The sequence below is a fragment of the Chrysemys picta genome, chromosome 12, assembly GCF_011386835.1.
Source record: "Chrysemys picta bellii isolate R12L10 chromosome 12, ASM1138683v2, whole genome shotgun sequence".
Taxonomy (NCBI): domain Eukaryota; kingdom Metazoa; phylum Chordata; order Testudines; family Emydidae; genus Chrysemys; species Chrysemys picta.
The window spans coordinates 2446857-2473307 of record NC_088802.1 but is presented as its reverse complement, the minus strand read 5'-3'; the positions used below and the strand labels follow the sequence as shown (position 1 = coordinate 2473307).

The following is a 26451-nucleotide window of genomic DNA, read 5'->3' as shown; positions in this document are numbered from 1 at the left end:
GACGTTATTGACATAAACTGGGACCATATAGATCATTGTTGCAACCAAAGTCCTGTAGTGGCACCCAAATCTTGTATAAAGGGGGTCAAATGGGGTGTCTAGGACAAGGTTATGGTTTACTGGTTATGATTATGCTGTCTATATGTGTGTATCAGTTTTGTAGTCGAAGTTATGAATATTGGCTCTATACTGTCTGTATGGCAAACTTATGCTATGCTTCTGGGTGACATCCCAGACAAGCTGAGATTAGCTCTGCCTAGCCTGCTTGATGGCCCATTAAGGACCATCAGCTATACAATGGACCCATTGAGAGAAGGCAGATACGCCTTGTACCTCAGCAAAGTATGCAGGGACTGGCCCATGTGACTCCAGACTCCATGTTGCTGTAATTTAAGAACAAAGAGGTGTTCTTACACCTGAAAAAGACTATATAAGGCTGGTGCCTGATCTCCATCTTGTCTTCAATCCTGCTTCTTACCTCTGGAGGAACTTTGCTACAAGCTGAAGCTGTGAACAAAGGACTGAGGACCCATCCCAGCTGGGGATGTATTCCAGAGACTTGATTTGAACCTGCAGTTTATTCCATCGCTGCTGCAAGCCTGAACCAAGAACTTTGCCATTACTGTATGTAATTGATTCCATTTAACCAATTCTAACTCTCATCTCTATCTTTTTCCTTTTATGAATAAACCTTTAGATTTTAGGTTCTAAAGGATTGGCAACAGTGTGATTTGTGGGTAAGGTCTGACTTGTACATTGACCTGGGTCTGGGGCTTGGTCCTTTGGGATCAGGAGAACCTTTTTCTTTTACGGGGGTATTGGTTTTTATAACTATTTGTCCCCATAACGTGTGGCACTGGTGGTAATACTGGGAAACTGGAGTGTCTAAGGAGATTGCTTGTGAGACTTGCGGTTAGCCAGTGGGGGAGACCGAAGTCTTAGTCTGGCTGGTTTGGTTTGCCTTAGAGGTGGAAAAACCCCAGCCTTGGGTTGTAACTGCCCTATTTGAGCAATTTGTCCTGAGTTGGCACTCTCAGTTGGGTTCCGCCAGAACCGCATTGTCACAGTAACTAATCAGAATCCTTGCCAGTCCATGTTTATATCTTGCCTTCATTATAATTTAACAGTTGTGTCTATTTTGAACCAGCATTCAAACACTAGGGGAAACTTGAGGAGAGTGAATCAGATTTTCTATCGATATGATAATTAGAGGAGAAGGATTCATATATTAGTACATTTATTGGGCTAGATGCAGAGGCGATGCATGGGGGAGTATGTGGGGTCACTCCCCCCCCCGAGTTGCTGCTTGGTTTGTACTAAGCATGCTCAGTAACATCTGCTGAAGCTGCTGCCCTCACTCTGCCCACCCCCATCAGTATCAGCAACTCTCACTAGAAGATGGTGTGGGGTTAATAGCTGGGGGAAGGGGGAGTCCAGTCTGGGCCATTTTGCTTGTGAGCCTCTTCCATCATTAACCCGTTCCGTTCAGTGTACTTGGCTTGTGGAAGAGCTAAAAGAGCCAACCAAGCGGCACGAACTTGGACTTCAACCCAAGTAGAACCATGTTCTTCAGAGTTTCCAAGAGCTGTCCAGTCGGGATGTAGTTGACCATCTCTGCCACACTCTTCACAGTTATCCTGCTGCAGACTCTGGCCACAGAAGCATCCCACCGGGTTATTTTGATGTTGTACTGGACCTCCCCGTCCAGATAGAAGATGGATATTTCATTCTCCTGCTTGCCAGATGCGAAGACCAGCACCGTGGTCTCGCTTTGGATGGTCATCCTGGCATTCTCCTGGATGCAGAGTGGCTCCTGGGAGAACTCGCTCAGCGCCAGGTTGAAACAAGCCGTGAGCTTTTCGGTCAGCTGCCTCCGGGACTCCAGACGTGCCCGGACCCGAGGAGTTGCTCAATGCTCAAGAGTTCTGGGGTAGTGGATTTAGGCACACACCCACCCATGCTGCTGGCACTCAGTCGTAGGAGACCAGTTTAATCTGCAAAGGAAAGCAATCAGAGCTAGTTCCCTGGAGACCTGGGTTCACACCCCTTCCCTGGCCACAAGCAAGATGAGTTTTCATGCAGTCTCAGGTAGTTCAGTTAGCAGATGTAGTTGAAATAAACTGGATGCAGCCCCCCTTGTGATATAGATGCTGCTTCTGAGTTCTAGGTTATTTTTCTGCTTAAATGAGTCTAGTGGTTAGAGCAGAGAGCCAGGACTCCTGGGTTCTATCTCTGGCCCTTCCACTGACTATATACATTTCCCATTTTACAGCTGGGAAATGGAGACACAGAGGGGAAATGACACCCTCCACCTTCGTCAAGTGCTCTAAGATCTGCCAAGAGAATGCGCCATTGTGTGTTCTTCAAACCATCACCCCTTACGCCTCCCCCCCCCCCGACAAGCGGGTCATGACCAGGAGTCAGAACTTGAACGCTAGAGCTGGCCCTGAAATAGTTTTCCCATCCTGCAGATTTCAACACATTTCTCATTCTACACTGGGACTCCAGTGAGCCTTTGCCCAGTCTTTCATGAAAGGTCAGAGAGAAAGGCACCAGCTTAGTGAGGAGGGACATGGGGTACTAGGGTGACCAGACAACAAGTGTAAAAAATTGGGAGGGGGGTGGGGGGTAATAGGCACCTATATAAGAAAGGCCCCAAAATTGAGACAGTCCCTGTAAAATCAGGACATCTGGTCATCCTATGGGATACCTAGGTTCTAGTCCCTACTCCACATCAGGCAGAGCAAGGACTTCAATGGGTATGCTGGGGTGCATGGGTCGTGGGTCCCCTTATTGTGTGCAGAAATTCCATCCTGGTCCCAAGCCACCAACCCGGTGACATTCTCTTTGAACCCAACCCTTCCTGCAGAACGTTTCAGTTTCCACTCACTTTTTTTCTGCCCTAATTCATAGAATCATAGAATAGAATCATAGAATATCAGGGTTGGAAGGGACTTCAGGAGGTCATCTAGTCCAACCCCCACTAAAAGCAGAACCAATCCCAACTAAATTATCCCAATGAGGGCTTTGTCAAGCTGGGCTTTAAAATCTCTAAGGAAGGAGATTCCACCATCTCCCTAGGTAACCCATTCCAGTGCTTCACCACCCTCTTAGTGAAAAGTTTTTCCTAATATCCAACCTAGACCTCCCCCACTGCAACTTGAGACCATTACTCCTTGTTCTATCATCTGGTACCACTGAGAACAGTCTAGATCCATCCTCTTTGGAACCCCTTTCAGGTAGTTGAAAGCAGCTATCAAATCCCCCCCTCATTCTTCTCTTCTGCAGACCAAACAATCCCAGTTCCCTCAGCTTCTCCTCATAAGTCATGTGCTCCAGCTCCCTAATCATTTTTGTTGCCCTCCATTGGACTCTTTCCAATTTTTCCACATCCTTCTTGTAGTGTGGGGCCCAAAACTGGACACAGGACTCCAGATGAGGCCTCACCAATGTCGAATAGAGGGGAACGATCACGTTCCTCGATCTGCTGGCAATGCCCCTACTTATACAGCCCAAAATGCTGTTAGCCTTTTTGGCAACAAGGGCACACTGTTGACTCATATCCAGTTTCTCGTCCACTGTAACCCTAGGTCCTTTTCTGCAGAACTGCTGCTAGCCACTCGGTCCCTAGTCAGCCTCTCCTCATAAGTCATGTGCTCCAGCTCCCTAATCATTTTTGTTGCCCTCCGCTGGACTCTTTCCAATTTTTCCACATCCTTGTAGTGTGGGGCCCAAAACTGGACACAGTACTCCCACCCGTTGTACTCTGTGCCCCTGCCCTTCCCATGTTGCTGCTGGGGTGGGGCATTAGGAGTGGTGGAAGGGAAGAAGAGACCAAGAACTGCTTCTCCATCTAGCTCAAAGAATGCTACTAGTTCTTCTCCAGGGTAGAGTTTCTCCAGGGTCTCTTAGTCACATACTTTCTCTCAACCCCAGGCTGTTCATTCTCCCCCATAATCTCAGGTACTTTCCCCATTATTCCCACACACTCTTATTTGCTGCTTAGCATCACATGAGGGGTTCGGTTCCTCCCACAGGAACTAGGGTTAATATCCCTGTCACGGAGTATTGGGGGACTCAGGGCCCTGCACCCCCGGCTTCCTTCGATTCACCATGACTCTCAGCCAGCCAGTAAAGCAGAAGGTTTATTTGGATGACAGGAATACAGTCCAAGACAGGTCTTGCAGGCACAGACAACAGGGCCCCCCTCCGTTAGGTCCAGCTTGGGGTCCCAGGGCATCCCAGCCCACCCCCCTTTGGGGGGTCAGAGCCATCTGTCCCCCCCCAGCCATCTCTCCAGCCCGCTTCCAGCACTCTGCCTTCAGCGACCCCTCCCACAGCCTTTGTTCAGTTTCCCGGGCCAAGGTGTCCCCTGGCCTCCAACCCCTCCCTGGGCTCTCATGCCACACGCTCAGGTATGCGCCCTCGGGCAGACTCCCATCCCCCAATGCAGACTATCCCAGCCACACTCCCATGTCAACATTCACAGACCACAGTAAGAACAGTCCCAATTCGTCACAATCCCCTTTAGCGATTGGATTTACTGAGGGGATGTCTACACTGGTAGAGTTTCTGCGCAGGCAGTTACATTGCCACTCAGAGAGCGCTGAAGGGAAACCGCTGTTGTGTGTTCACACTTGGCAGCTGCTTGCATCAGCATTCAGAGTGGTGCACTCTGGGCAGCTATCCCCCGAACCGCCAGTTACAGCGCTGTCACTGACCAGAATGTGTACACCAGCACTGCGGCGCTGTAGCTCCGGCGCAGAAAGCTGTATGCCTCTCGTCAAGGTGGGGTTTTTTACCGCGCTGCAACTCTGTAGTTTCTGCACACAAAGTGGCTTGGCAGTGTGTACACCTCAGCAGTTGGAGCACAGAAACTTGCTTTACTGCACAGAAACTTGCCAGTGTAGACATACTCTAAAGCTTGCAAACTTCATAGGGAATAGACTGTTTCTGCATAACATTAGGAGTCCTCTGCTTGCAGAGGGGAAAACTACTCAGGAGTCCTGCCTCTGACCCACTAGATCCCACTCTACTTCCAATGGTCGGACTAGAACCCAGGAGTCCTGACTCCCAGACCCCCCCACCCCTTCCCTCCTAAAGCCAGGAATAGACCCCAGAAATTCTAACCTTAAGCATTACTGTAATACAAACGTCTAAAGCAATACCTCTATTTAAATATCCCGCAACTTCATAACAGAATACTAGCAGTTACAATGGTTAAATAATCAGCCCCAAAAAATCCCCCTGTACAAAACACCCCAAATAGTATTCCATATTCAGCCTCTTACCACTTCAAGGAACTCTCCACTGTTTTCCAGCCAAACCCCCCCCCCCCCCAGACAACACATTACCAGCTTACGTTAACACAGTAGCTCACAAACACACAAAACGATAGAATGGAAACACACCCAACTTCATCCTTTTTATAGGCAAGGCAGTTGGCAAAAGGCTCACTTTGGACAGGACAGGCAGCTGATTGGACAGGGAAGGAAGTGGGAAGCAGGGCAAAGTGCATGAATATTATTTAAATAAGTTACTGGAATCCTGACACTGCCTGAGTAACTTTTTCCCCTTACCAGAAACAAAACTAGATGACGATGATAACATTCATAATCACCGAATTAGCTCGCCTTCTGAGCCCAAGACATGTGTAAGCAGAGTCAGGATGAGCTCTACCCTGACATCTGGTGGTGAATTATGGCGAGTGTGGAAAAGAACTCCAGGGGCTGATCTTGTTTGCATAGGCACACCCACTCACCTGGCATGAAACAACAGCAACTCAAAGTAGTTACTTTGGCTGGTGTGGGATCCCCAGTTTTCTCTGTTATTGGGGCAGGAAGAATAAAGTTTTGTTACCCTGATTCTGTGAATCAAGGCCAGTGGAACCGTTGTATGACAGAAGGACTGAGTGAGTCCATCACCATTACCTAAGTAGCACTTGCTTGACAAGGGGCATGGGTTACAAAAGCCAGTGAATGGAGAGAGGATGGGGACAGGTATTTGTACCTGGTGGTTTGGGCCCCCTCTGAGGGCCTGACACACCAATTGCACTTCTGCCTCTCTCCACTGTTGAATGTCAGAGCTAACTTTGATTCTATTAGGAGTCTAGTTACAGCTGCTGAGCTGAATTCACTTTGGGCGAATGGTGCACTAGCACTGGGGCTCCCCTACTATGAGCTGAAATCACAAAAGAGCTAAAAGAAGAACAGGAGTACTTGTGGCACCTTAGAGACTAACACATTTATTAGAGCATAAGCTTTCGTGGACTACAGCCCACTTCTTCGGATGCATATAGAATGGAACATATATTGAGGAGATATATATACACACATACAGAGAGCATAAACAGGTGGGAGTTGTCTTACCAACTCTGAGAGGCCAATTAATTAAGAGAAAAAAACTTTTGAAGTGATAATCAAGCTAGCCCAGTACAGACAGTTAAAGAGTGTGAGAATACTTACAAGGGGAGATAGATTCAATGTTTGTAATGGCTCAGCCATTCCCAGTCCTTATTCAAACCGGAGTTGATTGTGTCTAGTTTGCATATCAATTCTAGCTCAGCAGTCTCTCGTTGGAATCTGTTTTTGAAGTTTTTCTGTTGTAATATAGCCACCCGCAGGTCTGTCACTGAATGACCAGACAGGTTAAAGTGTTCTCCCACTGGTTTTTGAGTATTTTGATTCCTGATGTCAGATTTATGTCCATTAATTCTTTTGCGTAGAGACTGTCCGGTTTGGCCAATGTACATGGCAGAGGGGCATTGCTGGCACATGATGGCATATATCACATTGGTAGATGTGCAGGTGAACGAGCTGTGATTAACTGGGGGGAGGGGGGATGGAGGGAGAGGAGCCCGGGCCCACCCTCTACTCTGGGCTCCAGCCCACGGACCCTAATAGTAGCAGCTATTGGTACCTGACTCTTTGAAACAGGACAGGTACAATTTCCTGGGCCACTTCCCCACAGCAGCCCCCTCATTTCCTCAACATCTCCTTCACCCTTACCTCAGGCCTCCTTCCTTGTGCCTGATAGTGTTTGTACTGCCCAGTTTCTCCAGCAGCACTACTTCTTCCTACAGCTCCTGACACACCCAACTCACTGACTAACTGGGAGGTTTTTAACTACTTCCATCCAGCCCTTGATTGGATTCAGGTGTCCCAATCAACCTAGCTGTCTCCACTGCTTTCTAGGAGGATCTTAATTGGCCCCAGGTGTCTTCATTGACCTGGAGCAACTGCCATTTGGTTACCATAGTAACAGGGATTTGTTTAGCCTGGGGCTAATATACCTGTTTCTCACTACTTTCCTATAGCTATCTGGCCTTGCCCAGTCACAATATACACACACAAGGTGCTTTGGGAGAAAGAATTTAAAGTGAAGAATGTGAATAATAATTGGGAGCTGTTTATGAACATTTGACTAAATGCCCAATAAGCCACAATTCTGCAATTGAGAAGGAAAGCTATACTAGCGGGGGGGGGGAACCCCACAATCTTGCTTAGAGGGGAGATGAAGAAGGTGCTATAAATAATAATAATAAAAACTATAACAGAGAAAAGGGGAAATGGATGATGTCACATCTATAGCCACTGCTAGGAATCATAGAAAATTGATGAGAGGCAAAAGGACATGAGAAAGCTATGGCCAGCAGACTTGAGGACACTGAGAAGGAAGGTTTTGCTTATAAGTATTGTTATGGCGGGTGTTGGGTGAAATCTCTTTGAAGTTAGGGAGATAACAGCGAGGGATAAATGTCCCCCTGGCCCCACTCAACACCAGCATGGTTCATACAGCACAACAGCCCATGCTCTGTACAGCACCATCCATTAGTTACTACTGATTGGCAGAGTGTCATGACACAGAGGCAAGGGAAGGACCAGACACCGATCTGCAGGCCAGATTTTTCAAAGGTATTTAGTCTTTAAATATCTAGTGCTGTGAGCTCTCTTGTCAGAACAAACAGTTCCGTACCCTGTGTAATCCCAAAACTCAGCCGAGGCATCGTCCCTTTCCCTTTCAATGAAAGTGAAATAATCAAGATGCTGAAGTGATTGTGCCCTTTGACAGTGTTTTTGGCAAAGCTAATATTGACAGATTGTGTTATAAATTTTCATTGTTGGGCTAACCGTTAGGGTACAAATTTCACATTCTTTATGATTAAACGAGTGTTGTATGAGTCAACATTTTTGCAGGGCTCCAAGACAGGTGCTGCTTCTTAGAGCTAGGAGAAAAATATGTTCTCTGCCAAATTAATTGTAAAAATTAAAAAACTGAAGGAAAAATGCTACTTTGTTTGACAATTTTCATGGAATTTTTCCTTAGTTGAAAAAAAATGTAATAAAAATGCAGTTCTTTTGTTGTTATCACACACTCACACACCCTAATGCTCTGCCTTTTCTCACCCTTCCAGTGGAAAATTGCAGGGGGGGGCGGAGAGAGAGAAAGGTGGGACAGACACACCCAAAACTCCAAGTCTGTTTTGCTTTTTCAGAAGTCAAGACTCACGAAAACATTATTGATTAAAAAAATTAAACAATTTGTCATTTAGTTTCATTAAAAAACTGGAAAATGTCAAAGGAATGAAAAAAATTCCCACAATGTTTTTCATTTCCTTTGAAAAGCCAGTTTGCAATGAAAAAAAAAATCTAACCTGTGCTACTCCTGGAGGCTCAAATGTAAGATACCTATTTTGCTTCAGGTCTTTTCCAAAATGGTTAATTGTGACCAGATGCTTAATATTAACAAGGGGAAAGGATCTCAGACCGAAATAGGGAAAGACCAGATTAAAGAATATTAGATACATTAAAAAAACAACAAGGAGTCCTGTGGCACCTTAAAGACTAATAGATATATTTGGGCATAAGCTTTTGTGGGCAAAAACCCACTTCGTCAGATGCGTCCAGCCCACAAAAGCTTATGCCCAAATAAATCTGTTAGTCTTTAAGGTACCACAGGACTCCTTGTTGGTCCTGCAGATACAAACTAACACGGCTACCCCTCTGATAGATAAAATAACTACATCTAAGTTTGTGGGGCCTGAAGAATTTTCACCTTAGGAACCAGCAGCAATTATCTTCAAGGACTCAAGGAGGATGTGTGAAGTCCCAGTGGACCGAAGAAAGGCAAACATAGCACTTATCTTTAAAAAGGAAGATCAAGGGAATTAGAAACCTACCAGCCTAATTTCAATACCCAGAAACATACTGGAACAAATTATTACACAATCGATATGTTCAAACCAAGAGGATGATAGGGTTGTAAGAAACGGCCAATGTGGGTTTGTCATGAACAGATCTTGCCAAACCAATCTGATTTCCTTCTTTGACAGCATAACCAGCCCAGTGGATGGCAGAAAGCAATATATGTGTTATATCTAGACTTTATTACGGCTTTTGACATAGTTCCACATGACAGTCTCTTTAATAAGCATATTAAAGAAATATGGTCTATGTGAAATTACTATAAAGTAGGTGAACAACTGGTTGAAAACTGTTCTCAAAGAGAAGTTATCAATTGTTTGCTGTCAAATGGGAGGACGTATTGAGTGGGGTCCCATAGGGCTCTGTCCTAGGTTTGGTACTATTAATTATTTTCATTAACAACTTGGATGATGCAGTGGGACCATGGAGCGCAGAGTATACATATAAAATGTGCAGACGGCACCAAGTTGGGAAGGGTGGTAAGTACTTTGAAGGACAGGATTAGAATTCAAAACGACCTTTACAAATTGGAGAATTGGACTGAAAGCAACAAGATGAAATTCAATAAAGACACGTGTAAAGCATTATATTTAGGAAGGAAAAATCAAATGCACAAACAAAAAATGAAGAATAACTGGGTAGGCTGCAGTACTTCAGAAAAGGATCTGGGGCGTTATAGTGGATCACAAATGGAATCAACACTGTGATGCTGTTGAGAAAAAGGCAAATTTCATTCTTGGATGTACTAATAGGAGTGTTGGGTGTAAGATACAGGAGGTGGAATCTCCATCCTTAGAGGTTTTTAAGGCCCAGCTTGACAAAACCCTGGCTGGGATGATTTAGTTGGGGTTGGTCCTGCTTTGAGCAGGGGGTTGGACTAGATGACCTCCTGAGGTCTCTTCCAACCCTAATCTTCTATGATTCTAAGATAATTATTCCCAACTCTATATGGCCCAGGTGAGGCCTCATCTGGAGTATTGTATCCAATTCTGGGCACCGCGCTTTAAGAAAGATGTGAACAAATTGAAGAGAGTCCAGACAAGAGCAGAGCACATGATAAGAGACTTAGCCGACAAGACCTATTAGGAAAGGTGGAAAGAACTGGGCATGTTTAGTCTACAGAAGAGAAGGCTGAGTGGGGACGTGATGATCTGCAAATATGCAAAATAGGCTACAAAGAGGACAGTGATCAATTGTTCCCCATGTCCAGCAAAGGTAGGGCAAGAAGTGATGGGCTCAGTTTACAGAAAGGGAGATTGAGGTTAGACATCAGGAAAAACTTTCTAACTCTAAGGGTATGTCTAAACTATGAAATTAGGTGAATTTAATATAAGTCAATTTTTTAGAAATCAATTTGATACAGTTGATTGTGTGTGTCCCCACTAAGTGCATTAAGTCGGCGGTGTGCGTCCACAGTACCAAGGCTAGCATCAACTTTTGGAGCGTTGCACTGTGGTAGCTATCCCACAGTTCCCACAGTCTCCGCCGCCACTGGAATTCTGGGTTGAGATCCCAGTGCCTGATGGGGCAAAAACATTGTCGCGGGTGATTCTGGGTACATGTCATCAGGCCCCCCTCCCTCTCTCCCTCCCTCCTTCTGTCTAAGCAACGGCAAAAAATCGTTTCTCACCTTTTTTCCTGGGACGACATACCACGGCAAGCATGGAGCCGGCTCAGCTCACTGTCACCGTATGTCTCCTGGGTTCTGCTGGCAGACACGGTACTGCAGTGCTACACAGCAGCATTCCCTTGCCTTGCTTTGCCTTGCCTTGCCTTGCCTTGCCTTGCCTTGCGGACGGCAGACGGTGCAATACAAGTCCTAGCCGTCATCGTCGTCCCGTGGGTACTCCTGGCCGGCCTCGTTCAGCTTGGTCAGGGGCGCCTGGACAAAAATGGGAATGACTCCAGGTCATTCTCTTCTTTAAGTTTTTGTCTAATGGAGATTCAGTCCTGCCTGGAATATCATGCCAGCTGGAGGCTTCTGCCTCAGGCTGCTCTCCCAGTCGGCAGCACCGCGCGGTCGCACCTACCCCAGCCTATCCCTTGTTCCCATGGCTCATGAAGCCTGGACACTAGTAAGGAGCACTTCGACTATAGGCTGAGCAAGTGCATAATGGTGGTAGAATGTGCCTTTGGATGCTTAAAAGCTCGTTGGTGCAGTTTACTGACTCAGTTAGACCTCAGCGAAACCTATATTCCCATCGTTATTACTGCTTGCTTTGTGCTCCACAGTATCTGTGAGAGTAAGGGGGAGATGTTTATGGTGGGGTGGGAGGTTGAGGCAAATCGCCTGGCTGCTGATTACGTGCAGCCAGACACCAGGGCGGTTAGAAGAGCACAGCAGGGTGCGCTGTGCATCAGAGAAGCTTTGAAAACCAGTTTCATGACTGGCCAGGCTACTGTGTGAAAGTTCTGTTTGTTTCTCCTTGACGAAAACCCGCCCCCTTGGGTCACTCTACTTCCCTGTAAGCCAACCGCCCTCCTCTCCCTCCTTTCATCTCCGCTTGCAGAGGCAATACAGTCATTGTTGTTTCAAATTCATGCATTCTTTATTAATTCGTCACACAAATGGGGGGATAACTGCCAAGGTAGCCCGGGAGGGGTAGGGGAGGAGAGAAGCACAGGGGTGGGGTAGTTGTAGGGGCACCCCCTAGAATGGCATGCAGCTCATCATAGAAGCGGTATGTTTGGGGCTGTGATCCGGAGCGGTCATTTGCCTCTCTCGTTTTTTAATAGGCTTGCCTGAGTTCCTTAACTTTCACACGGCACTGCTAGGGGTCCCTGTTATAACCTCTGTCCTTCATGCCCTTGGAGATTTTTTCAAATATTCCAGCATTTTGTCTTTTGGAATGGAGTGCGCATAGCACGGATTCATCTCCCCATACAGCGATCAGATGCAGTACCTCCCGTTCGGTCCATGCTGGAGCTCTTTTGCGATTCTGGGACCCCATGGTCACCTGTACTGATCAGCTGGCCAAACAGGAAATGAAATTCAAAAGTTCATGGGGCTTTTCCTGTCTACCTGGCCAGTGCATCTGAGTTGAGAGTGCTGTCCAGAGTGGTCACAATGGAGCACTCTAGGATAGCTCCCAGAGGCCAATACCATTGAATTGCATCCACACTACCCCAAATTCGACCCAGCAGGGTCGATTTCAGTGCTAATCCCCTCGTCCGGGAGGAGTACAGAAATCGATTTTAGGAGCCCTTTAAGTCGACAAAAATGGCTTCGTCGTGTGGACGGATGTAGGGTTAAATCGATCTAACACTGCTAAATTTGACCTGAACTTGTAGTGTAGACCAGAACAAAGGATAGTGAAGCGTCAAATTGGTTACCTAGGGAGGTTGTAGAATCCCAATTATTGGATGTTTTTAAGAACAGGCTGGACAAATACCTGTCAGGGATGGTTGAGGTTTACATGGTCCTGTCTCAGTGCAGGAGGAAAGACTAGAGGACCTCTCAAGGTCCCTTCCAGCCCCACATCTCTATGATCCTTCAGTCACACCTCAAGCAAGACTAATTTAGGCTTACATCTGTAACCCTTCTGCCCGTCTGAGTTGGCAGCAACAAGGGCCGGGTTCAGTATCTAGGGGTTCCGTTTCAATAACACAACGCAAAACTGGCTTGAGTACCCACCCACTGACCTGGGACAATTACATACCACCCCCCGGCAATACTTCCCCTCTCACAAGCACGTAGTCTGAGTGTAGCAAAATCATTTTAATAAAGGAGGGAAAAAATGCGGCATTATGTTGGGGAAACACCACAAACAGGATTCATAACACAAACCATGAGCAAAAGACCCACCCCCAAGTAAGTTTGGCAGTTTCCTTTTCCCCTCAGGGTCTTAGGTCCAACACCACAAAAGATCACCCCAAAGTCCCAAATGTCCAACAACCCAAAGTCTCTATCCCATTGGTGCAGCCCCAGAGTTCAAAAGTTTATCTGCAGAGTTTTACTTCCCAGCCTGGGTGGAAAAGTCACCCCCCCCCCCCGGGGGGGTGTTAATGGCACCTTACATGGTCCAAGGGCAATTGCCCTGTCTTTCCATGGGGTTCTGCTGAATCCTGCACCATGAGGCACTCCACCAGCTGTCCCACCAACTGTGTCGCTCAGCCATATATCTTCAGCCCCCCCCCCCCCCCCCCCGCTTAACACAGCACTCAGTGAATTCAGCCTGTAGTAGGGGAAGCCCCAGTGCTAGTGCACCATTTTCCCAAGGTGAATTCAGCTCAGCAGCCTGTAACTAGACTCCTAATAGAATCAAGATTAGCTCTGAGACTCCACAGGAGAGGAAGAGAGGTGCAATTGGTGTCTCAGGCCTTCAAAAGGGGCCCATACCATCAGGTACAAATACCCCTTAATCCCTCTCTCACCCACACACTCTTTCAAGTTCCTGGAGGACTTGTGGGACCCTCCCCCATAGAGGAAGACACAATCATACATAAACCTTTCATAAATGTAGTACAGTGGTCACAAAAGACACTGCGTGGGGTTGCAATGTAGGTCACAATGTGATGTCTAATGGGCTAAAACCCCCTCACCGGGAAAACTACTTGATTTCATACGTCACTGGGAGCAACACAGATCCACCAGGCCTTTTTGTCACTTGGAATAGCTTTGCCGACCAGGACTTGGCAGAAGTTAGATGGAGGCTAAGAAGCCCAGCTGTGCCTCCTGCAAAGCCCTTCGCACAAGATATCAACATGTTTTCATGCTGCAGTTGGTGAGAATCAGGCAGTAACTCCGGCCCCCATTGTTCCACCCACCTGTTTTCTCTCTTCCTCAGTCGCAGACCAGGTGTCTATCCCCTGCTGACCTGTGGGAACCTGACGGGGAAGACGATATTTAGAAATTATTGCATCAACCACAGAGAGCGAACATTGAGCAGAAAAAAAGATGGTCACTGCCCCAGTCATTGGGTTGAGGGGGAGGGGCTTGACTCTAGGATCCCCCTTCCAAAGGCTGGAATACCACTGGCAGCCCACAACACTTTGTAAATGTTCCCAGAACCACCTGCTGCAGAGAGCTGTGCCATGAGCTAGGCTGTAGGTCCCTCTGGAGTCCCACTACAAAGTGACCCAGCGATGGCGGGAAGAAACGCTGTATGGAGCTGGGTGTGGGTGTGGCAGGTGCTGTTTTCAATCAGCTGTTCTGCAGAGTGGCCGTGCTGCACCATTGCAGGGACCAACAGCGTCAGGTGCTGCCACTCCACAGTCTGTCCTGGTGCTTCCTCCAGGGGCTAACTCAGACCAGAAGGAGTTTCCAGCCTCCCAAGAGTAACAATGTATACGTAGGAAAGGCCTGTTTGGGTGCAAAGTTCAGAATCAGCCCATTTCGGAGAACAATAAAAGGAAACTAAATTCCTCTCTTCTCTGCAGAACCAGCCAGGGCTGCTGCGAATCCAGCACAACTGCTCCTAGGTGAAGTGACTTGTTCGGTGTGTCGAGATTATTTTAAAGACCCAGTGTCTCTAGATTGTGGGCACCATTTCTGCCAGGCCTGCATCACTTCCACTGTCCTGAGTGCAGAGAAACCTTTTCCCAGAGAAACTTCAAACCAAACAGATATAGCTAAGGAATATCGTAGAAGCTTCCAGAAGTCATACACTGGAGTCAGCAAAAGAACCAGAAGTTGGGACAGTCTGTGAAAAACACAACGAGGATTTAAAAGTCTTCTGCCAAGAGGATCGAACACCCGTTTGTTTGGTTTGCCACCTGTCCCGAGATCACAGAGAACACACTGCAGTTCCCTTAGGGGAGGCTGCCGAGGATTACAAGGTAAGAAATCACAGGACGGTGTAAAAGCTGGAATGGCCAGGAACGGCATTTTAATAAAAGAAATTATGGCAAAAACCAGCAGGTACGGTTAGACCCCCTTACGAACAATACTTTAGCAATGAGAACAGACTTATAACACACTGTTATTAACCTGTTCTGGCCCCAAACCATTTTTAACACCAATAAGGACCCAGAAAAGTCAGTTCTGAATTGCCCAGGGGCTGAAATTTATACCTATAGCCCAGTACTATTACAATGGAACTCCTGCTGACCTGGGACACAGATTCTGTTAGACATGAAAAAGCATGTTGTGTGCATGTGTTATGCACTCAGGGCCGGCCGTACCCATACGCAAAGTACGCAGCTGCGTAGGGCACCAGGGACTTTTGTGCACTTGTCATGAGTCAGTGTAGACACAGGAATTGTGGATTTTCCTGAAAAAAGGCACATGAATGGGGAGAGAAAAAGACTCCTGGCTGAAACGTGGCATATGAACAAGTGTAGGTGGCTTCAATATTCTCACCTCTTAAAAAATATCAATAACTTCTGGAAGATCCCAACTTGCAGAGATTTCAGGGGCCTGGCAGTACTGACACACAAACCCTTCCAGGGGACAGTGAAGGTCATACACATCACTAAGCATTGGGACTGATTCTGCTTTTCTGTTTTTCATACAGTATTTTTTATTTCTTGTGTATTTTTGAGAAGCGTCACTCTCATATGTGCGGCTGAGACGCTAGAGTCCGTTATTTATCACTGGTAATTTTTAGATGGGCCTAAATGTTTTGTGAGCCACAACTTTTGACAGTTCAGATGGCAATGTACAACCATGAGATCTCAAGGGATATTTTCTCATATTCCTGTAGGACACACATGGGTCAGGTGCTTCATTTTGTCCCAAATAATGAACAATCACTTTGTCCACATTTCCATCAAGAACTTCGTATCTGTATCTGTGACACAAAACTTCATTTGTATCAATCAGTCTTCGGAAATATCTCTTCCTTACCAGAGGCTCCCCCCATTGGGGAAAGTTGTCTTCCTCTGTGGATCCATTTGTATTGATCAAACCTCCGGTCATCTTTTTTGTCCTTTTGCCCTTCATAACTGAATGCAAGCAGCTGTCCATTTTTTGGCTTAGGAGCTGGAAGACTCGATATTTTCTCTTTTATACGATTTCTTAAAATGTTCACTGCTGCTTGCAGTGAAAGTGGTCCCAATTTATACATATAAACTAAACCACACACACTGGTGAAAAAACAGACTAAACCATCTATTTTATTGTATTTGTGGACCTGTGAACTTTAAGTTTTATTAAATCTTCTGCAAAGCTTTGGGCAAATCAGATTTGAGTTACGGGTGAGACACACCACCTGTACGGGGAGATGTCAGCAAACCAGTAAAGTGCCTGAAACCACTATGGCTTATTGCTAAAAGCAGCCAAGTCATCAGGCCGTAAATTGGCCATGTCGCAGCCTCAGCTAGACCAAGTCAGGAGGAGAAGGGGTTTGGGTGCCACAGAAAGGGCAGCTTGACCCCGCGTCCTTCCTGATAAGAATTGTGTTTGAAGTTGCTGATACAGGCATTTTAGAAGAGCAGGATGTGCCCCAGGAATGTTTATTAGCACCTTAAGGCTGCAAACTCTTGAAAACCCCACACCTCGTTACTCAGTAATCAGAAGGAACCTCTTGCTTCACCATTGAAACTGCTCACTTCACAAGTTTTCTTTAAGGGACATGACATCCTAATACTAATGTATAAATAAGGGGGGAAAGTTTGAGGTAGTTGGACTCTTCTGGACTCTCCCTCTGGATACGTCTTGCGGCCCCCACCAGCAGACGGAAGATTTGGCCCCCGGAAGCCTGCCGCTGTGTCACTTCATAGCCACACTCAGCTTTGATAATTATTGAGGGTTGGGCGTGTGTAAGTGCTTGAGACTAAGTAAAGTTTAGCTCTAAGTGAAAGCACTCTTGTGTTGTCCTGTTTTTGCCAACCATCTATCGGTCAGATGGCCGTGTCTCCCCTGATTTATTTCCTGACATCACCTTGCTCAGAGTAAAAGTTACCAAGAGCTTTGGGTTGAAAGAACATTGGGTAACACACCAACTGGACAATTGCCGAGATGCAACCGATGATAGAGTAGGATGATTAAAGTAGAATAATGTATTGCATTTAAGCAACACACACTCCCAGCTCAGTGATTGGCAACAATGCTAGGGACCTAGGAGATTAGTGGCCTATTCTGAACCTATTTATGTGCCATGCAACTGTACAAATGGGATTTCCACACCCTCTAAGCAGCTCTGTGCATCCTCGACACCGACTGAGAGCTACGTGCCGGGGGAAGGTCAAGGTTCCAAACTGCAGAGGAGCAGAGGTGAAAATGGGGTGAAAACAGGTGTCCCCACAGGTACATGCGTTCTGAAGCAGCAAGAAAGCGAGTATTCGCCCCCATGGAATACCCACCCTGTCCCCCTCACTGATGGCCGGCTCCAGCTTTTTTGCCAATCCAAGCAGCGGAAAAAAAAAAAAGAAAGAAAAACCCGATTGAGCTGCCGCCGAAGAGGAAGACAGGGAATGAAGGACCCGCCACCGAATTGCCGCCGAAGACTGAAGCAGACCAACTGAGCTGCCGCTGAAGTGCCATTGCCACCGACCCGGATGTGCCGCCCCAACAACTGAAGGACTGTCGCCCCTTTCTATTGACTGCCCCAGACACCTGCGTCCTTCGCTGGTGCCTGGAGCCAGTCCTGCCCTCACTGCCTGCTCCCTGGCCCCATTTCTGTGGTAACATCTGAGCTGGTCTAGGAGTGAGCACTGAAAGTGCTCAGTGAGGGAAGAGTGAGATCAGAGGAAGGAAATGGACTTGCAGGGGGCAGAGAGACAAGGTGGAGGAGGTAATCTCTTGATTGGACCAACTTCTGTTGTCAAGTATCAGAGGGGTAGCCGTGTTAGTCTGAATCTGTAAAAAGCAACAGAGGGTCCTGTGGCACCTTTAAGACTAACATAAGTGTTGGGAGCATAAGCTTTCGTGGGTAAGAACCTCACTTCTTCAGATGCAAGTGAGGTTCTTACCCACGAAAGCTTATGCTCCCAACACTTATGTTAGTCTTAAAGGTGCCACAGGACCCTCTGTTGTTTTTTACAACTTCTGTTGGTGAGACAAGCTTTGGGGCTTAAAAAGAGGTACACAGAAAGAGGCAGCAAATCACCTGCAAAGAGACTCAGAGTTTTTACCCAGAGCCAGGCAGTAGGAGGCAAACAACTCATTGCCATCCTCTGGGCCACTTCGGAACAGAGTGTTTGATTAATAATTAACCCTTCATTGCACAGAGCAGGCAGTGAAAGGCTGGTTTGGCCGGTGTTTTCAGTAGTACTGTGCTGCTCTCACTTGTGTGACATGCAGCATTTCTGTCCCCTGGGCCACTTTGGAACCAAGTGTTCTGGGTGGGTTTAGTAATAAAGCAAATTATCCCCCCAAAACCCGGGTTCAAGGTCGGTTCAGACGAGTTTCTCATTAGCATTGTATCAGTCTCACCTGTATGTGCTGTATGTAAAACTGGTCCCCTGAGCCACTTCAGAACTGACGGTTCAGGCTCTTTCTTGGTTTTAAAATGGTTCTGGGCTGGAATGGGTTAATGACAGTCAGCTGTGAATCAGTTCTCATGACTACAGTAACACTCCCAGTGTTGTCTGACTGTTTCCTCTGAGGTGTTTTAAATCCGTTTTATTTATTAAAATGCCGTTCCAGCCACTGCCCTTTATTTTGGTCCCGTGAGCCACTTCGGAGCTGAGTCTGCGGGTGGTTTATGAATAAAGCTCTTTGTTGAACAGGTGGGTTGTCAGCGGTGTTCTGTAGTACAGCATTATTCTCTGTTGTATTGTGAGTATCATTTCTGTCCCCTCTGCTGCCTCGGAACTGAATGTCCTGGGCGGATTTACTGATACAGCCGTTCATTCCCTGAAACCATCACTTGCAGGTGGGTTTGGAAGAGGTTTTCTGTATTATTGCATTATTCTCAGTGAGTTGTATTATGTGTATCACTTAGGTCCTCGAGCGCTTTTGGGACCGTGTGTTCCAGGTCCTTTTTCGTGTTCAAATAAAAGGTTCTGAGTTAGAAACGGTTAATAACAGTGTGTAATTAGTCAGTTCTCATTATTAAATGATTGTTCTGAAGTGTCTGTAACAGTCTTCACTGGTTTTTCAACAGTTGTATTTATTAAGATGTGTTTCTGGCATATTTTTGTTCCCTGTGTCTCTGGAACCGAGTGTTCTGGGCAGTTTTATTTATGAAGCTAGTTGGAGCTTGGAACAGGCCCCTAAAGGTGGCTTCAGCAAAGGTTTTCTGTAGTGTTGTGCTCAGTTAGTTGTATGACATGTACAGTCGCATGCCGTGAGAGTTTCAGTAAGGAATGCAACAACTCATCTGCATGCCTTAGGCAGTCCAAAATGGCGTCCTCCATGCAGTGTAAACATGATCTCGCATGCACTGAGGGCGAGGTCCTGCTGTGCGGAGGACACCATTTTGTTCTACATCGGGGCCGGAGAGAATCATCCCGCGTGTTGGATCCAGCCTCCTGGGGCCAGTTAGACAATGCACAGGCGTTAAAAAAGAGGTTCTGGGCCAGATCAGGTGAATAGCAATGTTTTATTAGTCTGTTCCCATTACTAAAATGTTGTTCTTAAGTGTCTGCCACAGTAATAGCTCTTTTTGACAACAATTTTATTTATCAAAATGTCATTTCTGTGTCTCTTTGGAACATGTGTTCTGTGCAGCTTCAGTAATAAAGCTAATTAGTACCTGGAATGCCCCATAAAAGATAAATTACATGGGTTTTTCATTAGCATTATGTATTCTCATCTCTATGTACAATATGTAATAATTTTCTATATCCGTGCCACTTCAGAATTGATTGTTCCAGGTCCCTATTCGTGTTAAAAATTGGTTCTGGGCTGGAATAGGTTAACAAAAGCATGCTACTAATCAATTCTTAATCCTAAACTATTGTCCTCAAGGTAATGTGCTGTATGTATAAATTTTATCCCTTTGCCACCTCGGAACTGTGTATTCCTGGTTCCTATTAGCATTCAAAAAATGGTTCTGGGCTGGAACAAGTTAATGACAGTGTGCTAATAATCAGTTGTCAGTGGCAAAATATTGTCCTCAAGGTCTTTTGGGGGAGTTTTGGGCTGCTCCTACTCACCTCCCATAGGCTTTCTTCTCCACCCTGCTCTCTTATAGGGGTTAGACTAGATGACCCTTGCAGTCCCTTCTAGCCCCAGGATTCTAAGTACTCCCTTCCCTCAGGGCCAGGCTCCCAGCATGCTATTCTTTTCCTAGGTTCCCTCCTTCCCTTTTGAATGCACAGAGGGTGGCTGCAGACTTTCTCACTGCAGCCAATTTCTGTTGCCAGCTTCCTGGCTTTATGCTAGCCCAGCCCCCACCTGTTCAGCTGAGCTTCATCATCCAATTGGGTTACTTCTCTGGCCTAAACCCCTCATGTGTGGCCTGTCTCACTAATCTCCTCTTTCTCAGCTTCCTTCACTCCCTTTCGGGGGCTGATGTGGGGTGAACACCCCACCACAGATGTATTAACAGGAGTGTCAATGTCAGACACAGGAGGACGTTATTCCACCCTTCTTTCCACGGTGAGGCCTCAGCTGGAATCCTGTGTCCAGTTTTGGGCACCGCACTGTAAGAAAGATGTGGAAAAATTGGAGAGAGTTCAGAGGAGAGCAACAAAAATGATCGGAGGTTTAGAATGGATGAGCTGTGAGGAAAGGTAGAAATAAATTGGTGTGTTTAGTCTAGAGAAGAGAAGACTCAGGGATAGGATGACCAGACATCCCGATTTTATCGGGCTGTCCCAATATTTGCTTATTTGTCCCGCGTCCCGACCTACCTTCGTGAATTGTCCCGATATTTTGCCTCCGCTCACAGGGCCCCGCCCCGACTCCACCCTCTCCTTCCCCCATTGGATCCCTTCCCAAATCCCCACCCTGACCCCGCCCCCAGCCCCACCCCCTCACTGCCCCATTGGATCCCTCCCCAAATCCCCGCCCTGGCCCCACTTCTTCCCCAAGCATCCTCCCCCCTCCCTCCCAGGCTTGCGCTGATCAGCTGTATGGCGGCGCAAGCGCTGGAGGGAGGGGGAGGTGGCGACGGAGCGGAGGCAAGCTGGTGCGGGGGGGGTGAGGTGTGGAGCTCCGGCGGCCATTTTGGTTTTTTTCACTGGAGGGAGGGGGGATGTGGAGATGGAGCGGAGGTATGCTGGGGTGGGGCGTGGAGCTCTGGTGGCCGGTTTTTTTTTTTCCTTTTTTTTTTTTTTTCACCGCCGGCTTTTTTTTGTTGTTCCTCCGTTTCCCCCCCCCTCCCCCTGCATCCCGATATTTCACCTGTGTGATCTGGTCACCCTACTCAGGGAGGGCCTGAGAACAGTCTTCATATATGTCTGAAGCTGTTCTACAGGGAGCAGTGATCAGCTGGTCTTCAAGTCCCCTGAGGGCAGAACAAGGAGTAATCGGTTTAATTTGCCACAAGGGAGATTTACATCAGTGTGACGGGTTCCCGGGGCGCAACCTGGACTGTGGGACTTCTGAGCCCTCCAAATCCCCAAACTGGGCTGCCTCTCGCCCCGTGATGCTGATGTCAAGCTACAAGTCTGACAGGCCCTGCGCTGACACAGACACCTACGGGCAGGGACACACCCAGATGTGTTACATGAATCCTCTCCCAGCCATTGATGAACCAGCAATAGAAAGGCACCAGCCAGTTCCCCCCAACTCCAGCCCTGCCCCCCAGAACTGCACCGACTCACACTGCTCAAGGCTCCCTTGGGTAGTGCAATTTCATTCAGTAGTTTGCTGCTCCCCCAGTGTGGAGTGGACAAACACTAGTCTTGTAAGCTGAGAACCCCTGTGCTAGTGGACTGACCATTGTATGTATCCAACAGCTACATAAGAACATAAATTATCTTTGAAATGGGGGATCACAGGTCCTTACATTTCACTGAGCTATTCCTGTATTCAGCCCAATAACTTGTATTTGACATTTAATCTTTTTCACTCATTTCTTCCTGTAGACTCACTGTCGTCTAGCCAGCAGATGGACAAAAGTAACATTCTCGGATCAAAGGGTGAGTGAAAACTTTTCTATGAATTATGGTGGCTCATTGGCAGCACCATAGTTCAGGTTTTGTTTCAATTTTGCATTTGACAAGAGCTGAGCAACATATTACTAGTGGCTGCCCAGATCTTCCCTAAAAACAGAAAAGTCAATTATTTTCTCTATTAGAATTTAGAATTTGTAACTCGTGGTTGGGGTAACCAGATGGGATGGGAGGGGAGAGGGGGCGAGCAGTGTATCTCTGTAGAGATCTAAGAGTTTAAAAATGAGCCTTTTGGCAAATCAGAGAGGAACATCTCACCTCATTTTCAGAACTCTATATGCACGTACACCACATCCCCTGGCAATATTATTATTATTAGCAAATGCACAAGTGGTACAATGAAGAATTGGAAAATTCAACATACAAAAATAGACATTTCTGTTTTCTCTCTCTACTTTATAAGTCAAAAGAAAAAATGTTAAAAATGTCAAAAGGGGTTAGGTAGACATCACCTACATACAAAAAATAGACATTTCTGTTTTATCTCTCTACTTTATAAGTCAAAAGAAAAAATATTAAAAATGTCAAAAGGGGTTAGGTAGACATCACCTATTAGCAGACATGCCGACAAGGAATGGGGGGGCTGTATTGATGGTGGGTTCTGAGCAGATAGGGTGAGTGCTGGGAGTGTGAACTGAGGGCGGTGGGGTAGGGATGCTGAACTGATGGGGGGTGATGATGGGGGCTGGGGGACTGAATTGCGGGGGGTTGGATGGGGACAGAACTGATGGGGGCTGGGGAACAGGATGAATTGTTGGGCAGGAGACGGGCAGATGTGGGGGTGAGAGCTCCTGCAGCAGGAGCCAAAATCCCCTTCTCCAGGACATGTGGGCGAGTGGGCGACACTGATTGTCACATGCGCACACCCTGGGGAGGGGCCAGGGGAGTTCAAACATCCAGAGTCTGACCTAGAAACCACAATAGAATCCTTTAAACATGTCATGATTGTTGGGCCAATCTCATGAGATTTGATCCCTTGAAGTCGGCAATACTGTATTAGCCATTGCATAGCCCTGGGGCCAGCAGTGTGGAGTTTGGAAAGTCCCCGATAGCCCAGCACAAGCCGAGCAGCCGTTCAGTAAGTGTGCGGTGTCCTCACCCCCCCCGCAGCTACACACAGTCCTGGGGGGCCAGGGGGGTCTCTGTAAAAGCAGGTTTTCTAGTGCTCAGCTGGCTGATCGTTGGGGGGGGGGGGGGCTCTGCAAGGAGACGGGCTGTGCAGAGTCGCATCATGGGACAGGGGGACGTTGGATTCCCTGTAATCTGCTGGGAGCCTCCTATGATGCCAGGGTCTCTAATCACATCTGTGGGGAGAGGTGGGTGCAGGTGGGGAAAGATTCCAGGGCCTGATTGTCAGGCCCTTTTGTGCTGCTCTGTCAGAGCAAAGGGGCCTTAATGTGCCTGGAAACAGACCCCAGAAAATAGCTCCTGTGCCAGGGACCCCCCCCGCCCCCTCCCCCCCCACTCCGTGTGAAGTTGGCACAGGGGCTCCTCAGCAACTCTGCCTCCAGCCGTTATTGTAGGAGTGGGTTTGGGACATGCTGGTGGACACGACTGTCCCTAGGGGGGTGCGCGGTCCAGGGTGGAAGTGACGGATTCATCTCTTCTGGGACCGATCGCACCGGCCAATCGCTCAATCCCGCGGGGGCCCCCAAAGTGTAGGGCCTGGAGCAGTTGCCCAGATTCGCCCTCCCCAAGAGACGGCTCTGCTGGGGGCATAGACAGGAGGCATCACACTCTGGCTGCTCTCTGCTTTGCAGCCCTGAGGCCCCTGTAACGAGGGTCCAGGGAGACTAAAGGAAGGACACAGGTGGCTTAAACCCACCTGCCTCTAACCCCCCTTGTCTTGCCCCCAAGCACAAGGATGGAATCACTGAGACTCAGACGCTGGGTCTGGGGGCCTGGCTCAGCGGAGCTGATCCTTTCACTCTGTCACTGAACTGGCTCTGTCGGGGTGTGAATCCCCCCTGCCCATGGCTGAGATCTCAGCGCTGCTCCCCAGGCACAGCTGGGTAAATCCTGGAGGCAGGAGGTTGCCTGGTTCACTCCCCAGCTGGGGCAGGTTCTGTCACTGACACGATCAGACCCTGCCCCAGGGCTGAGCTCTGCCCCTCACGCTCTGATTCTCTCTCTGCAGCGTACGTGACTCTGGATCCAGACACGGCCCATCCCGAACTCATCATGTCTAAGAATCAGAGAAGTGTGAAATATGGAGGCGTATGGCAGGCTCTGCCCAACCACCCTGAGAGATTTGACACTATGTGCTGTGTGCTGGGCTGTGAGGGATTCACCTCAGGCCGACATTACTGGGAGATGGAGGTGAAGGTGGAGGGGAAGGGGTTCTGTTTTGTTGGCGTGACCAGAGAGTCTGTGAGCAGGAAGGGACAGATCTGCCCTAAACCTGAGCAGGGGATCTGGGCTGTGCAGGTCTGGGAGGATCAGTACCAGGCTCCCACGTCCCCTACGCAGGTCATTCCCTTGTCCCCAAGCCAGGCACCCCGCAGGATCCGGGTTTATCTGGACTATGAAGGGGGCCGGGTGCAGCTTTTCGATGCTGGTAGTGGGGACCTGATCGTCACTTTCCCACCGGCCTCTTTTGCCGGAGACAGAATCCGCCCATTCTTCCGGCTTAGCACTATTGTCCATCACTGGCAGGGTCAGGCTAGTGTGCGGCTCCTCGAGCCCCCACCCTCCTGATCTCTATGACCTGGAGGACTCAGCCAGTCTCCCCCCAGCAGAGACAGGGCTGAAGGGGGGTGATGCTCTACCCATAGCTCTATGGCTGTGGAGGTCTGTGTGAGGCTGTGATGAAGTGGGACTGTTCTTAATGTTTCCTCTGAGTACTGTAGGGGTGCCTCAGTTTCCCCTATGCATTTCTTAAGTCGCTAGGTGGTGGGATAAGGGGGTGAGATTGTTGCCGAGTGATATAAAATTATTCTGCTTAACTGCCAGGGGGCAAATTTGTCACGTACACATGGGAGAAAGAAGAAGGGAAAACATCAGCTATAGGTTGTCTTAACTCAGGAAGTTCCTTCAAGTGGAAATGTAGCCGAACTCCAAACCTGGAGACAATGGACCTTTCTGTGCCTCCATCCTGTAGATAAACTGCTTGGTTTGCAAAATAAGCAAGGAGGAGGGGGCAAATAGATGAACAATAAGGGGTCACAAGAGGGGCAGATGCATGTAGCTTGCTAATTATGTATGGTAATGATGGCAAATTTTGGCCAATCCTAGAGCGATAGATTATCATAAGCAACTGCATATAATGCTTTGGTGTAAGTGTTTTCTTTGTTCTTGCTGACTTATGAGTTCGAACCCAATTGCAATTGAAATAAATGGATCACCCCTCCCGGGGCTCCTTGCTTGATTAGCTGTGTCCGTCTCTCCTTATTCCTCAGCTGGAACGGACAGAAATTTCTATGACACAAGCAAAGGGCCAGTGCACATAAATGGCCAACACTCTATCTCCTTCCCACGAAAGGTGTTGGAGAACAAAGGAATCAGGTGACCTCCTGGCCGGGAAAGGGACAAAGCCCAGAGGAGAGTGAATCAGTTTGGGGCTGGCTGAGGATGTGGAGTGAGGTGCAGACATGGTTGTCTAGCTCACTGCCCCCAAAATGGACCCGGCTGAGGGGTCCTTTTTCCTGTACCTACAAGCTCTCTTTTAGACCGTGTTCCTGTCATCTAATAAACCTCTGTTTTACTGGCTGGCTTAGAGTCACGTCTGACTGCGAAGTGGCGGTGCAGGACCCTTTGGCTTCCCCAGGACCCCGCCTGGGCGGACTCGCTGTGGGAAGCGCCCGGAGGGGCAGAGGATGCTGAATGCTCCAAGGTCAGACCCAGGAAGGTGAAGCCGTGTGAGCTTCTTGCCCTGAAGACAGTCTGCTAACAGAGAGGAGACTTCACTGGAGGTTTTTAAGGTCAGGCTTGAGCAGGGGGTGGGACTAGATGACCTCTTGAGGTCCCTTCCAACCCTGATATTCTATGATTATATGATTTTCTGCACTTTGACATTGTCTGCCTCCACACATTCTGCTGTCCTCTGTCTGCGTGGGAGGACATCTGGAGCTCCGAGAACATGTCATCCCGAGTGCGCCTTTTTCGCCTTCTAATCTTCACTAGCCTCTGCGAAGGAGAAACATTTGCAGATGATGGAGGAAAAGGGAGAAGTGGTAGTTAAAAAGACACATTTTAGAGAGCAATGGGTGCACTCTTTCACGTTAAATCTTTCTGTTCACATTACACAAGACATGTGCTTTCGTTACAAGGTCGCATTTTTCCTCTTATATTGAGGGCCTGC

General features: G+C 47.8%; 1 protein-coding gene across 1 annotated transcript in view; it reads left to right on the top strand.

Moving 5' to 3' along the window:
- Nucleotides 1-25518, top strand: part of LOC122173274 (zinc finger protein RFP-like) — a 90466-nt gene extending 64948 nt beyond the window's left edge. Inside the window, exons 8-9 of the mRNA XM_065564088.1 lie at nt 22065-22118; nt 24289-25518. Of these exons, the coding sequence (XP_065420160.1) occupies nt 22065-22118; nt 24289-24848 (614 nt within the window). The 3' untranslated portion in view covers nt 24849-25518. The remainder of the gene's footprint in view (nt 1-22064; nt 22119-24288) is intronic.
- The last annotated feature ends 933 nt before the right edge of the window (nt 25519-26451 follow it).